At 33.6% G+C, this 15,566-nt stretch overlaps 1 protein-coding gene across 1 annotated transcript in view; it reads right to left on the bottom strand.

Annotated features, from left to right (window-relative positions):
* The window catches only part of TBC1D32 (TBC1 domain family member 32), a 219,780-nt gene that overhangs the window by 126,968 nt on the left and 77,246 nt on the right, over nt 1–15,566 (bottom strand). Inside the window, exons 20-22 of the mRNA XM_080805345.1 lie at nt 15,040–15,127; nt 12,973–13,091; nt 3,617–3,733 (exon numbers count right to left, since the gene is read on the bottom strand). Of these exons, the coding sequence (XP_080661471.1) occupies nt 3,617–3,733; nt 12,973–13,091; nt 15,040–15,127 (324 nt within the window). The remainder of the gene's footprint in view (nt 1–3,616; nt 3,734–12,972; nt 13,092–15,039; nt 15,128–15,566) is intronic.

Genomic DNA, 15,566 nt, shown 5'->3' with positions numbered 1-15,566 from the left:
GAAGATTTTTATTTATTTCTCTGACAGAGAGAGATCACAAGGAGGCAGAGCAGCAGGCAGAGAGAGAGAGAGAGGGGGAAGCAGGCTTCCTGCTGATCAGAGAGCCCAACGCAGGGCTCGATCCCAGGACCCTAAAATCATGACCTGAGACGAAGGCAGAGGCTTAACCCACTGAGCCATCCAGGCGCCCCTGGAGTCACACATTTTAAAAGAACATTAAATCATGTAATAAATGAAAAGACAAAATTAATACAAAAGGTAAAACAACCTCTCAATTTAGAACATTCTAAAACAAATCTATCAAGTTAGTGGCATAACCAGGCAGAACAGAGATTTATTTACTTCAAGTAACTTTTTAAAACACAGTATTTTGATTGTTAATCACTGGTGGCATACATCCTAAGAACAAAACTAACTGAAATGAAATATCAATATGCACACACTAATCTTATTTTATTCTGAAACTATTATATGTACATTATACAATAAAAGCAAGTGAGTAGTTTTGTTCATGTCATTAGTAACCAAGCTTTTCTGTGAAAGAGAAAAAAAAAAGAAAAAATACAATATAGGCTCATGATGAATTTCTCTTTAAAAAAAAATGTTCTCCTTAGCTGTCTACTGAAATGACTAGAAATAATGACAACCCTAAACAATGAACATTTCTAGCGTCTACATTATAGTTTCTAAATAGCAATTCCTAGTAAAAGAAACAATTCTTTGAAGATGGCCGATTCCAGGACCGAGCCAGAAAATGTATATAATGAGCCTGGAACATCTTACACAAGAAAGAAATATATCAAACAGAAATAATTAAATGCGAAAAGGACTCCATAGCCAAGGAATATCTTGATTATCAAAAGCAATAATGATTAACCACACTGGATTGAAACATATACATATACAAAGTAGAAGCTCATAATGATAATAATAACAAAACATCCCTTTTGGAGATTACTAGACCAATTCACTACTCTCAGAATTTATAAATAGTCAAGTATTTATTCTGCCATTCCTGAAAAAAAGTTTTTCAGGATTTCCATTATTAAGTAATTCCAGTCAAGGACAAAAAGAATGCCAGAACTAGAATCACCATTTCACATCTCCTAGCGAAACACTGAATAAATGCAACCTAGGACAAATAACCCAGTTTTTCCAATAAATCAATGGCATGGAAACAAAGAAAGAACTGTTTTAGAAAAAAGACATAAAAGACATAATGACTGAATGAAATGTATGGATCTTCTTTGGATCATGACTTGACCAACTATTTAAAAAAAAAAAAAAAGACATCTTAAGAAAAAGGAAACTTTTTTTAGAAAAAAACTTTTTTTAGAAACTTTAGAAAAAAACTTTTTTTAGAAACTTTTCTTAGACATTATGCCTAAGATATGCTTTATAATTCTCCAGGAAAAAAAAAAATGCAGGAGTAAAGGGAAGGAAACTGTATAAGAGTAGTGGAATAGAGGGAAGAATACTGACAGAATGTTGATAAAAGCTAAAGTTTAGTGTTGGATATATGGGAGTTCATTAGACCATTTTAAATGAAAGTTTGAAAGTATCCACAAAAGAAAGCCCACCCATGAATTTGTGTAAATACGTGTACAAACACATATGCACATGCACACACACAGTTCCTCAGTTTAACTTCCTAGAGCTCCTGCCACAGGACTCCCAAAGAAGACAGAAAGATACCGAATTTATATTCTTTTGAGTAAAGCCCAAGAAGGGCGAAGATCATTTAGGGCCTATCAAACGATTAATAAAACAATGAAGTTACTGAGAACCTACCATGCTCACAGTAGCAAAAGAAAAACAAAACAACTAGCGAGACATTTTTGGCCAAAGGTAAAATATAGTTCCACTCCTCATGGATTTTACAGTTCATTAGGAGAGACAAATGCAAAAGTAATGATACAATAATGTGACCTATGAGATGACTTCACAGAAAGAGTAAAGCATGAAAAATGAGGAGATACTACTATCTAGCCAAAAGGCAAGGTTAGATAGCTTCCAGACCCCAGAGAAAGGAAGAAATTTGTCTGATTACCCTGGAAGTCAGAGAGTGGAAGGTGAAAAGAGACAAAAAAAAAAAAATAAAGGCTTTGAGAAACAAGGAGAAGCTGTCTGTCATGCAAAGGAACATGGCTACGCATGGAGGCAAAGGGAGATCAGCAAATATTTTAAATAGAATTACTGCATCTGCTTTTCATTTCTAAAGGACCACTCAGAATAAATCAAATAAATCAGCATGAGGATAAATTACAGGTTGAACTGGGAAAAAAGGAGTTAGGATCTCACTGATCTAGACATCAAATGACAGTCTGAGCTAAGATGTTCTTAATAGAAATAAAAAAAGTAAACAAGATGTGGTTATTAGGGAGGCAAAAATCTATACATGGTGATTAACTGCATATACAGAAAGAGAAGTCGACAATGACTTCAGGGTTCTAGCTCACTCAACTGTGTGGCTCATGGTGCCATATGCTGAGATAAGAAAACGGGAAATGGAACTGTAGAAAAAAAATTATATTCAGTTCTAGAAGTGGTAAGACTGAGATGCTCGTAAGTATTCCAGATGTCCATTAACTGGTATAAATCTGAGTACAGATTCAACAGTCAGGTGAGCAATATAGGTTAGAATTGTCAGTATACAACTAAAATTACACTACTGGAAGAGATCAATCTGGATGATAGGCATCAGAGGAAGAGAAGTCCACAAATGCCAAGATGCAAGTAAGCATAAGGTAAAATTGAAACACTTCAAAGAAAAGAGAATATAAATTAAAAATTCAACATTAGAAGTACCTATCTTAAGTCTCATTCATAAAATTATCAAAAAATTTACAAAGTAGAGAAAGTTTTAAAAAAATTATAATGTTTAGGATTAACAAGAATTAAAAGTATTCAAATGAGCAAAACTATAGAAAAAACAATTACACACAAGTCAAAGTGACCAGAAAATAAGAATGGTTAATAGAATTTCAGTGTTAATTAAATAATTCTTTATGAATGCATAAATATACATTATCTTGTGAGTTTGATTCAGAATTAAGTAATTCTTTATGAATGCATAAACACATATTTTGTGTATTTAATTCATAAACTTACCCAAAGATGAGGAACTAAATATCTCTAAATGATTAAAACAAGTTACCCATTTGGGAGTATGAATATGAAAAAAGTCTCAAATAAATATGTATATACTGCCCTCATGGGGCAGTAATATGTAGTTCATTAAAATATAAGCAGAAAATACATTTGACTCCTTGTATATAGTTTAATCCTAATTATCCTAGCCAATGAAGAAGCAACACTGGTGTGACTAATAACATAAACCATCTAAAAATCATTCATGTACATATTTCTGCTTATGCCAGGTTTCTTTCCTGATTGGGAAGCATTAACTTTGTATTCCAAGAGGTGTTATAACTTTAAGGTGACCTGGATCAAAAATTCTATGCACAGATAATTTGGAGCTGATATTCTATGGGTAAATAAATCAAATCAGCCTTTAAACACCATAAATAATGTTCCTTTTTTCTGTCAAACTGCACTGTATTATAAATCTCAAGTATCATTTATAAAAGGTAAAGATATTTTAAAAAAGACTTACAATAACACACGTTGGGACTTCACGAAGAGAATATTCTGCTTTATTAGGAAGATCTTGATTGCCTACCAGCTCATAAACAGCAGGATAAGGTAACAAGTTCACCAATCCTAAAAAAGACTAGGCAGGGAAGAAAGAAAACACTGTCATTTAAATGGTGCATTTTTTCAACCACATCCATGATACAGTTTTATAGGAGTATGACTATGAGGGCTAATTTTTTAAATAAGCCTAATTAATCCACATAAATGTGAAATATATACCTGCTAAGTACCAAACAGCTAACATCAGCAATATGTGCTCACGATGCATTAACAATTGTAACAGAATATACAGGAGTTGGAAAATGTTTTAAAATATCTTGTATCTCTTGAAAAGTTTGGTTTTGGGGGAAAAAAAATGAAATGACCCGTCCTTCTATTATTTGCATTGTTATAACTGATGCATAAGAAATACAAGAGAGTAACACTGTGGGGCTCTGGAGCAAGATAATAAATTCTAAATATTCTTGCACTCGGGCCGCAAGGCTCTCTTTATCCTTTAACTACATTCACTGGAAATCCAACTAACCTAAATATTATAGTTGATTTAATTTTTTTTAAATTTTATTTATTTGACAGAAAGAGACACAGCGAGAGAGGGAACACAAGCAGGGGGAGTGGGAGAGGGATAACCAGGGTTCTTGTAGAGCAGGGAGCCGGATGCAGGGCTTGGGGCTCCATCGCAGGATCCTAGGAGCCGCTTAATGAATGAGCCACTCAGGCACCCCTCTAGTTCATTTTTTTTTTTTTGTAAGATTTTATTTATTTATTTGACACAGCGAGAACACAAGTAGGCAGAGCGGCAGGCAGAAGAAGGGGGCGGAGAAGCAGGCTCTCCACAGAACAGGGAGCCGAATGAGGGACTCGATTCTAGGACCTTGGGACCATGACCCATTCTGAAGACAGCCTCTTAACCGACTGAGCCCCCCAGGTGACCCCCTATAGTTAATTTTTAAAAGCCCTGGCTTTTCCTATCAAAACCAGCTCATTTTCTGGTGCAATCTTAACAAGTTAATCTCTCCATGAAGTTTTAAGCTCTTACTCTCATTTCATTTTACTAAAATCAACCTGAATATTTTTCTCAGGCACAGTTCATTCTTTGGATCCCCGGCACAAAAGCATGCAGTGGTTGCCCATCACAAGAAGCTTAACTTAGCATGACTTTCAGGCACTTTACTAATTGACACCTTTCTCAGCTTCACAGTGTCAAAAGTCTTATTTTCCATTATTCCTCAGCAGGAAGTCACTACTTCAGTCAATTGAATGCCTGTGGTCTCCTTCAAATAAATGACTGCCACATATGCAAACCTTTTTATCCTAACAACATATTCCTCCAGGCCTCCCACTTACTCATTATCCCACTTCATAAGCTTGCCACATTTTTTCTAGAAGGCTTTCTAATGAACTCTATTCACCTCCAGAAACCCTGTATTCTGCCAATACTTGTATGTTTCATTTGTATTGTATTAACTGTATTTGTTTGTAACAATAGTATTAAGTTTTCTGCCTGCCATTTTAAAAGTTCTTCACTGGATTCAAAAAATTTGAGGATCAAATTAAGAACTTTCACTATAATCAGAACATGAGAAAATTTAAAAGAAGTTAATTCGATCTCTCACATAATAGATGAAAAAACCTAAGGACCAGAGAAGTTAAGTGACTCGGCCAAAAACACGCAATCAAATAGTTGGTAGCAGAACTAATCAGTATTTTCTTATTTTCAGGCTAGATTACTCATTACAGATCCCAGCGTAATCAAACGCTATTTAACAAGGCACCTATGCTACACAGTCTTTGTTTGAGGACTTGGAAGGTTCAGTTCATCTTGCCCCCACCTCCACCCCTATTATGCCAAATGGAATATTCCTTAACAAATAACAGTGGTTAGAGTGAATATATTTAACACAGTGGGTCTTAACAAACATTGCTGTAGAAAAATGAACTCTTTAAAAGCTTCCTTTTCTTCCCATGAATATTCCACAAAATGAAGATGGAATTTCAAAGTATTTCTAAGGAAATAATCTATATACTACTGATTTAAACCTAGTATCATCTGTATAGCAATAAAGTTATCATAAAGTAGAATAACTAAATTTAATAACCTAGTTACCACTTACTGAATGCTTATCTAAAGAACACTACGCAAGAACTGTTCACTATATAGAAAAAACAAAAAGTGGTAGCAAGAAAAGGATGTTTAAGGAATGTGTCAATTAATTATACATAAAATGAACTGCAGGGAAACTACAAAGTTCATGGCCACCTACAAAACCACCTAGGAAAAATTCACTAATCATCAAGGTGTTTACCACAAAAATGATTAAGATAGATTCCATATTTGTATTATTCATCTAGTTTATGAAAAAATAAGTTAAAAAATAAACAGAAAATGCTTTAAACATGGAAATATTTATAAATGTTAATATTAGCCCAATATTTAGAGTTATAAATGTCTTATTTAAAATATCCTTTCCATCTACTGTAGCCATGACGGATTACAGGAAACTTAATAAATGTTCATCTTAACATCTGACACTGTCCATCAAGGTATATGGTCTTTAGGGGCGCCTGCCTGGGTGGCTCAGAGGGTTAAAGCCTCTGCCTTCGGCTCGGGTCATGACCCCAGGGTCCTGGGATCAAGCCCCGCAACAGGCTCCCTGCCGAGCAGAGAGCCTGCTCGGCAAGGAGCCTGCTTTCCCCTCTCTCTCTCTGCCTACCTCTCTGCCTACTTATGATCTCTGTCTATCAGATAAATAAATAAAATCTTTAAAAAAAAAAGGTATACGGTCTTTATAAATCACATATCAATACTATACTGAGAGTTTCTGTATTATTTACACATGAGGAATTTCATAGGTAAACATGAAACTTCCTCCTTTCATCTAAGAAATAAAACCATTCAGACCACATAGAATCATGATTACTTCTGATATGGTACTCTAAACTAATTATATAGAACATAAGGTAAAAATAATTTTGTAATTATATTTGAACAAACTAAACAATTTTAAAGAAACATGGGAAAATTTCAGCAGCTTGCTTCTAGAAGAAAAAAAGCATTTTTCATACAATGAGCATTTTTTAAAAACATTAGCATACTGCAAAATTGTGATGTCTTAATAAACACTTGTAGAATTTAAGAAAATATTTGTAATATAATCATGAGTTCCCATAAAAACATCATAAGATGTTGCTAATATCAAACATTAATTATCCTAAAATTTGTATTAGCACAAAACATTTTACTTCCATGTCTTAAAGAAAATAAGGCTTTGTAAATAGTAAGGAAACTAATTAAAGGTTAAATATTTGATATATTTTGAGACTAAACCATTTTAAAATTACCCAAGATCAAACACTTTTTTATGAAATAAAACTCCTTCAGGTTGAAAATGATCACCCATTCACTTATTAATTCCAAATATTTTAACACCAGCTGCTTATTGGCAATTATGCCAGATGCTAAAAGTAAAAATATGAATGAATAAAGGAATGGTCCCTGCCCTCAAGGACTCACACAGTAACAGTGGACAAATACACTATTCGAGCATTTAAAATGGTTCTCCAGGGGTGCCTGGGTGGCTCAGTCGGTTAAACATCTGCCTTTGGCTCCGGTCATGATCCCAGGGTCCTGGGATCCAGCCCCACATGAGGCTCCCTGCTCGGCAGGGAGCCTGCTTCTCCCTCTTCCTCTGCCTGCTACTCTACTTACTTATGATCTCTCTGTCAAACAAATGAATAAACAAATAATCTTAAAAAGATTAAAAATAAATAAAATGGTTCTCTAAATTACCTGATGGTACCATACTATGGAGAGGGATGGAAGGACATTGGGAGGATCACATTATACAGCAAAGGAAGAGGTGGTAAGAGCTGTGACTGCAAAGTAGCAGGAAGGTAGGCAGGAGATGTACTATGTTAATGAGCACTAACTTTATCCTTTAGGAAAAAAAAAACAAAGGTTTTCCAGAAAAGTAATGAAAATTTCATTTTACCTTATAGATAGAAAGCTATGAAGGAAAACAGTTGTGAGGGTAGACAATACTGGGAAAAAAGAAATTAAGATTCAGAGTTCTAAGAATGAGATATCAACTACACTTATTACACCAAAAATGTATTTTTAAGTGTCTAATACAGAAATCAGAAAGTGATTTTAAAAAGGCAAATTTGAGATAAGAGAATCAAACCATTTTAAATAGTTTTACATCTTTCTAGTTTGTATGCCTTTTTTTTTTCCCCTTGTCTTATCACACTAAGATCTAATACAATGCTAAATTGGTAAGAGTAAGCAGATTTTAGGTCCAATATTTCACCATTAAATATGAGATTCACGTTTTTGATAGATAGTATGTATCAGATTGAAAGAAATCCACTGAGTTTTTATCAAATATGGGCATTAAACTTTGTCAAATGATGTGTCCATGTCTACTGAAATCATCATATGAGTCTTCTTTATTCTATTATATAGTGAATTATCGTCCCACTTTAGAATAAGAAACCAACTTTCTGTTGCCTGGGATAAACCCCACTTGATCATAAAAAATGATGGATCCTTTTATATATTACTATATGCAATTTGATAATATTTTGTTAAATATTTAAGTCTATACTCCTATTTATCTTTTTTTTTTTTTTTTGGCAACAGTTTTTTCTCATCCACATCAATATTATGCTGGCCTCCTCACATAAGCTAGAAATTGATTCTTCAACCTCTGTTTTGTGAAAAAATTCGTGTGAGACTGGTGTTCTTTCTCCTGTAACAGTTTCATAGAATCCACCAGTGAAATCATGTGGCTCTCTATGGTAAGTTTTTTAATAATTTGATTTCTTTAACAGAAACATAGCTACTAAGATTTTCTCTTTTATATTGGGTCAGTTTGGTAAGCCTATTTAAGAAGTTTGTCATTTTTATCTTGTTTAATTTATAGCATAAAGCTGATTGTAATATTCCTTCATTATTCCCTAGTAACTATGGGATCTTCAGTGAAACTCTTCTTTCATTCTTGATTAATTTTGGGTCCCTCATTTTCTTGATGACTCTAGCCAGGAGTCTGTTTTTTTTTTTTTTTTTAAAGATTTTATTTATTTTTTTATTTATTTACAAAGATCACAAGTAGGCAGAGAGGCAGGCAGAGAGAGGAGGAAGCAGGCTCCCTGCGGAGCAGAGAGCCCGATGCGGGGCTCGATCCCAGGACTCTGGGATCATGACCTGAGCTGAAAGCAGAGGCTTTAACCCACTGAGTCACCCAGGCGCCCCATGTTATTTTTAATAATCATTTGTAAGTACCAAATTTTGGTTTTGTTACTTTTCTTGTTTGTCTTTTTTGTTACTTTTCTTGTTTTTTCTTGTTTTGTCTTTTTTCTATTTCACTGATTTCTGCTTTATTATTTCCCTTCCTCCACGTTATTTGGGTATAATCTGTTCTTTTTCTAGTTTCTTAGAGTGAGAACCTGACTCATTAATTTTAGATATTTCTAATATAAATGTTACAGTTAAATATTCCTCTTAGAACTACTTCAGATACATTTGCAAATTTTCTATTTTATTTTTATTTTCTGCTTTAAAATATTTCCTCATTTCCCTTATGACTTCTTTGAGCTGTGTGTAATTTAGAGGTGTATTTTCAAATATTTCAGATTTTGCAGTTTCTAGCTTGTGATACTTAAATTCACTGTGGTCTCAGAACACACTTTGTATTATTCCAATCATTTTAAATTTATGCAGACTTAACACTCTAGCCCAGCAAGTCTCTTGCTAAGCATGCTGAGTGCTCTTGAAAAGAATATGTGTTCTGCTGTCACTGAATATAGTATCCTATAAAGATCAATTAGATCAAATGATGACTAGTGATATTCATATCATGTACCTGAGAACAGACTGAAAGATGTTAAATCAATTGCTATAAGAGGAATGTTAGTATCTTCAACTGTTACTATACAGTTGCCTGTTTCTTCCTTAAGCTATTTTAATACTTCATATATTTTGAATCTCATTTCTAGGACCATAACTTACTTATGGTTGTTGTATCTTCCTGATATATTGACCAGATTATGTTCAAATGTTTCTTAATCCAACATTACTTCATTTTCTATGTCTCTGACATTAAATACTGCTACTGCAAGTCTTCTAATGTATATTTTTCCTCTCTTTTTTCTATTCATTGACTTTCAACTTACCAGTGTCTTTTTCTTTAAAGTGAATTTCTTAGAGACAGCATATTATTTGGGTCTTATTTTGAAAATCTTTAGTCTCTTACATGTAATGCAATTATTGATTAGGTCTACTATTTTCCTATTTGTTTTCTTTTTTCCCATCCCTTTTCTGTCCCTTTCTGTGTTTTGGGATTATTTTTAGAATTTTGTTTTAGCTGTATCTTGCATTTACTTAGTGGTTTTTCCAGGTCAACTATCCAATAGACCTCTCTGTGGTATTGGAAATGTTACATTATTTGAACTATGCAACAGTCACTAGTTGCATGTGGCTACTAAACACTTAAGATATGATAAAATGTACTTGAGGGACTGCATTTTTAACTTTGATTTTAAGTAGGTTTATATAGCCATATGGTACTATTGTCAATCATATTCCAAAGCACAGCTAATAGAGAAGAGGAGGGTGGACTGGAAATAAATTTAGTGTACCTCATATACTGAGGTCACATTATTGTTTTCTACAATTTAAAAGACAGCAAAATTAAATCCCAAAAGTAAAATTAAATCCCAATTTTCTAGGGAATAATATTTAGAATTATAAGCTGGGTTAGAGGAGCATACATTTTTTTTAACAGAAATTAACATTAGTTTATACTGACATTTCTAATGCAAAGTCAAATTAGTTAAATAAAAATCCCAACCTTATAAGAGAAAAAGAATATTTTTTTAGGGATTAAAATTAATGTTGTTCCACTTCATGTAAAATTTAAGAATCGTGAAACCGCATAGATTTGTATACCATTAATACCACTTGCTTATCCTGTGTGGGAGACCTGTCATTTATATTAACTCTAAGTATAGAATAAATCCCATTATTGTCATAGTTTTCTTGTAAACAGTCTTATGAATTAAGAGAAAAACAGGTTTGTTTGTTTTTTAAGATTTTATTTATTTACTTGAGAGAGAGAATGCACACACGAACACAGGTGAGCAAGGGGTGCAGGGAGAGGCAAAGGGAGTGGAAGGGAGAGGAAGAGAGAGAATCCCAAGCAGACACCACACTGAGGGGGCGCTGGACAGAAGGCTCAGATTTCATGCCCCTGAGCCAAAACCAAGGCAAATGCTCAACGGACTGAGCCGCCTAAGTGCCCCAACAGGCTTTTTTATGCTCACTCACCTACCTGCAATTTCTTTTCAGTCTGAAAATCCAAATATTCATCGGGTATCATTGTCCTTCAACCCGAAGAAATTCTTTTAGTGTTAAATAAAATGCAGGTTTGCTGGAAAATATTTTCTTATCCTTTGAAGTTTATTTTACTTTTATCCTTGAGTATTTTTCCTGGATGCAGAATTCTAGGTGGACTGGGCTTCCCCCCTTTCAGCACATTAAAGATATGCTATTATCTCCTGGCCTCTGCAGTTTCTAATCAGACACACTGCAGTTTCTAATGGCACACTTTACTGCTATTCTCCTGTGTATATGATTTTCTATAGCTTCTTTCCAGATTTTCTTTTTATCTTCAGTTTTCAGCAGTTTGTATGTCTATAATGAGCCTTACTGTGGTTTCCTTTGCATTTTCATTCTTTGCATACTCTTCCTTGGGATTCACTAAGATTCTTGATCTATAAGTTTATATTTTTCAAGATATTTGGAAATTCAGCTTTTGTTTAATATCTTTCTGTCCCATTCTCTTTCTCTTCAATATACCAATCAAATGATACAAGTCTCACAAATCACAGAAGCATTCCTTAGTTTTTCTCTCTGCTCTTCAGATTATATAATTTCTATTGATCTATCCCAAGTTCATGGACTAGTTCTTCTGTCATATTTAAATATTCTATTAAGCTCATCTAGAAAATTATTTCAGATAAGATGTTTAGTTCTAGAATTTCTATCTGGTTCTTTTAAATGGTATCTATTTCTCTACTACAATTTCCAGTTTCTTTACTCATTACAAGCATATTTTCCTTTGCATGCTACTTATAACAACAACTTCAAAATTCTTATAGATAATTCCAACTCAATCTCTACCAGTTGCCTTTTTCTGGATTTGAAACACATTTCTCTTATTCTCCATATGTCTAGTAATTATGGACCAAATCCAATATATTATGAAAGGTATATTCCACAATGCTGATTTTAACTTAACAGTTTAACAGGGCAAATTCAAGCCCTAAACTCTGACGTCTGTGGTAAGAACATCTGATACCTCTTAAGTCCAAGTTCAGGGGAGAGTCTTATATTTGGATGGTATACAAACAAAGTTTAAGTGCCCCCTATGTACTTCTCTCCTTCCCAGAGATTTCCTTCCATGCTCCAGCTGCTGTGTAGCCCTAAAACTCTTCTCTTTTGATTTTTCAAACTTGTTAGAATATGGATATCTGTCTGTGGATACTTGCCCTCAGGCAAAGGTCTGTTAAATCCAGAATTTCAAGCAGTCCAATCTATTCATCTGCACACTGACTCCCCTCCTTTATTGGGGGGGGGTGTCTCTTTTTAGCCATTCCATTGCTTTTTTAAGTCATTTTTCCAGAGTTTGTGTTTACTACTGGAGGGAAGTAGCCTAGCATTACAGAAAACAGAATTTCATTTTTTAAAATAATTTTATGATATATCCTTTAAAACTTTCCCAGGCTGCCATAAAGTCAAAGTCAGGAACTCTCAAGTCATTTAGCTTTGGTGAAATTTGGGAAACATGTCAAATACATAAAAGTCATTGAATTATAATAGAACATTGTATAGATACTTTAGAATTTCTCTTTTTTTGGCACATTACTTTAAATAACAATTTTCTATTAGATTTAAACCAAAGGACAAAAGCTTCCTCCTTTTTTTTTTTTTTTTTTTTGCCTTTGGCTGATTTGTTTTTGTTTTAGGGTTTTGGTAGGGCGAGTGAAGTTGTTTTTCATAATGTCTGCTGTGTACTACTCTTTATTAGAGAAAAATTACAGTAAAAACAATGTGAAAGGAAAACATTCTTACAAAATGCAATTCCCATTAAACACTAGTAGTTCTAACCACTTATTTTGAAAACAAAAAAAAAAAAAATTAGAACTGAAACAAAGGAGAGAAAAGAAAGTTAGGAAAAGCTGCTGGTTGTAACTGAATATATATAAAGTCAGGATGAAGTAATTTCTGAGAGAGATACCCAGATCATTCCCTACCTTTTGACAGCTCCGGTCAATAGGATCCACTGGAGTAGATCTGGGATGGGTTACTCTAACATCATCTCTTCCACATTCCAGATTGGCCCATAATTCAGTTATAAGTGCATTAATAAATCCTAAGAAGAATTATTTCACATCATATTTACAGTATACTATTTCTTGGGATTATGGAGAAAGACATAATTATCCCTCTGACAAGACTGGTCCACAGTGACAACAGACACATACTTACATCTTGAGTGAAAAATAACCTCTAACCTTGGCAGAAATTGTATCTCCTACTGTTCACTATATCTTCATGATACGTCATTGTCATAAAACTGCATAATGACTAAATTCTGAGACACTATCTCCCTGGAGAACAGAATTTTGAGTCTTACAATTTACCCCTTAGCCAATAACTTCTCAGCATGTTTTCCTGAAAAATAAGATTTATACTTTACTCTGCAAATGGGCCAACAATGAAAAGCAGCTGAAAGGTGGTATGTATGCGTGTGTGTGCATGTGTGTAGGAGCTATCAGGAGGCAGGGTAGGCACTTAAACAGTGTGTGTTCCTTATCCTAATATATATACTAATATAACATTTTTTAAATTCTTATGCTTAAAACAATTCAATTTCACACAACTTCTGGCTCAACAGAGTTTAAATTCTCATGAGTAAGATACTATACATCTAAATGAAAGTGATTATTAAGGTTGATTATTAAATTTTTATGAAGAATCAAATTACATAAAAAAGTGTAAGACAGAACATCTAATCATAAAATCAGTAAGTTCATAATAACATCAGAGCAGAAAGGCTCCTGTGATATAAAAGAAAAAATATGGACTCTGAAATCAAGAATATCAGGGTTGAAATTATAACCCTGCCAGCTTAATAGTTGTATGTCCTTACACAAATCCCTTGACTTCTTAGAGCATCAGTTCCCCCTTTTGAAAAATGAAATAGTGCTATATTTGAGGGTTGACATGAAGTATAAATGGGATGATATATGTAGAGTTACTAATATACTACCCTAAGACATCATAGGAACTCAATCAGTGTTAGTCTTCTTTCCATTGCCCTGTAAAATAACTGATATCATGAGGCTTAGAAGCTTAATGACTTGGCCAACAGGGAAATCTGAGGTTAAATCTAGTCTCCAAATGCTTCCATTAATGTGACTCTACTATGGCAATATGTTATATTGTATACCAAGTAGAAGAAATAAGTTGTTCAGTTTATGACAACTTCTACCAAGAAACATGTTTCATAATATTCCAAATTAGCTTAGTCAAAAAGTTTTTAAGATATGGTATAGTAAAATATTTTCATTTAAGGAGAGAATCAGTTATGGTCAGTGATGTTATAATTCATCAACCCTAAGCTTTCAAAAATATAACCACAGAATCTCTATTAGAGGTATGTCTTGTCTCTGGTTCAGGGTTCAGATAACCTTAGTTATATTAAGTTAGCAATGTTTAAACTTCTTAAAAATCCAATCCATAGTAGATAATACATGCTGACTGCAAAGACAGTGGTGAAAACTAAGTGGTAAGAGGAAAGCTTTCAAGAACCAAAAGAGGAAGAAGGGAAATAAGGAAATGGGATGTATGTATATATGCTAACTATTGTGGTGGTAAATTCTGAAGCATATACAGGCCACTAAAACTGAGCATTAAGAAATCCTATAAGATTCAAAAAAAGAAAAAAGAAAAAAGAAAGAAATCCTGTAAGATTCAGCCATACTGAGAGGACAACATCCTTTTGATTTATAACATAAAAACAACTTCCTAAAGCATCAAGTACTTCTCAGTTTAATTCATTATGTTCCCTTTTCTCAAAAAAGAGAACAAGGCTGTGTGTGCATATATCTTTCAAGAGAAAAAAAAAAATCCCATTGCAATTTCATGGAAGGGAAAAAATAAAGGACACCCTGTAACTTTCCCTTACCTAAGGGAAAGTAACAGGAAAAAGAACTTTAGAATAAATATCCTGAGAGTTGATTGAGCCAGTTAAATTTTCCATTGGCCTGCTCATTTTATTTAAAATAATCAGAATTCTAATTAAAAGGAAAACTTACCCGAACTTTGTAGTGCTATTGCACCTGCTGCTGTGGATGCCACTTGTGTTACCAAAACTCCATAGCCAAACTTTTTATGCTTGCTGATCTAACAACGTAAGTAAGGAACAATGAAAAGCAGGAAAACATAAAATGCTAATACTTTATTCATATGTTACATGCACAGTTACTGATTCTTCTTATTACAGTACTATACATTCTTTCGGGTAAAGATAATTAGCAGCAAACACAAATCAGACACCCTATCAATGAGTTAATATTTTTGACAATCCTGTTTCAGATATAGGTCCTGGCCCCAGCCTTCAAATTAAGTAGATTTTTGCCTTGAATGAGTCACTTCTCTAGGTCTCTGTCTCTTCATACATAAAATAAGCAACTTTGACGAGATGAAGATTAAGAAGCCTTCCGACTTTAAATTGTATTATTTTATTCCCTAGTTTAGTTCTTCAATAATAAATTTCCTCATTAATAAATCTGTATTGACTACCAGTTGAACTACATTTGTAAATAACCAAGAAACTTTAAAA

This window comes from Martes martes (assembly GCF_963455335.1).
Source record: "Martes martes genome assembly, chromosome: 6".
Classification (NCBI taxonomy): Eukaryota; Metazoa; Chordata; class Mammalia; order Carnivora; family Mustelidae; genus Martes; species Martes martes.
This window is presented reverse-complemented; position numbering and strand designations above follow the sequence as displayed.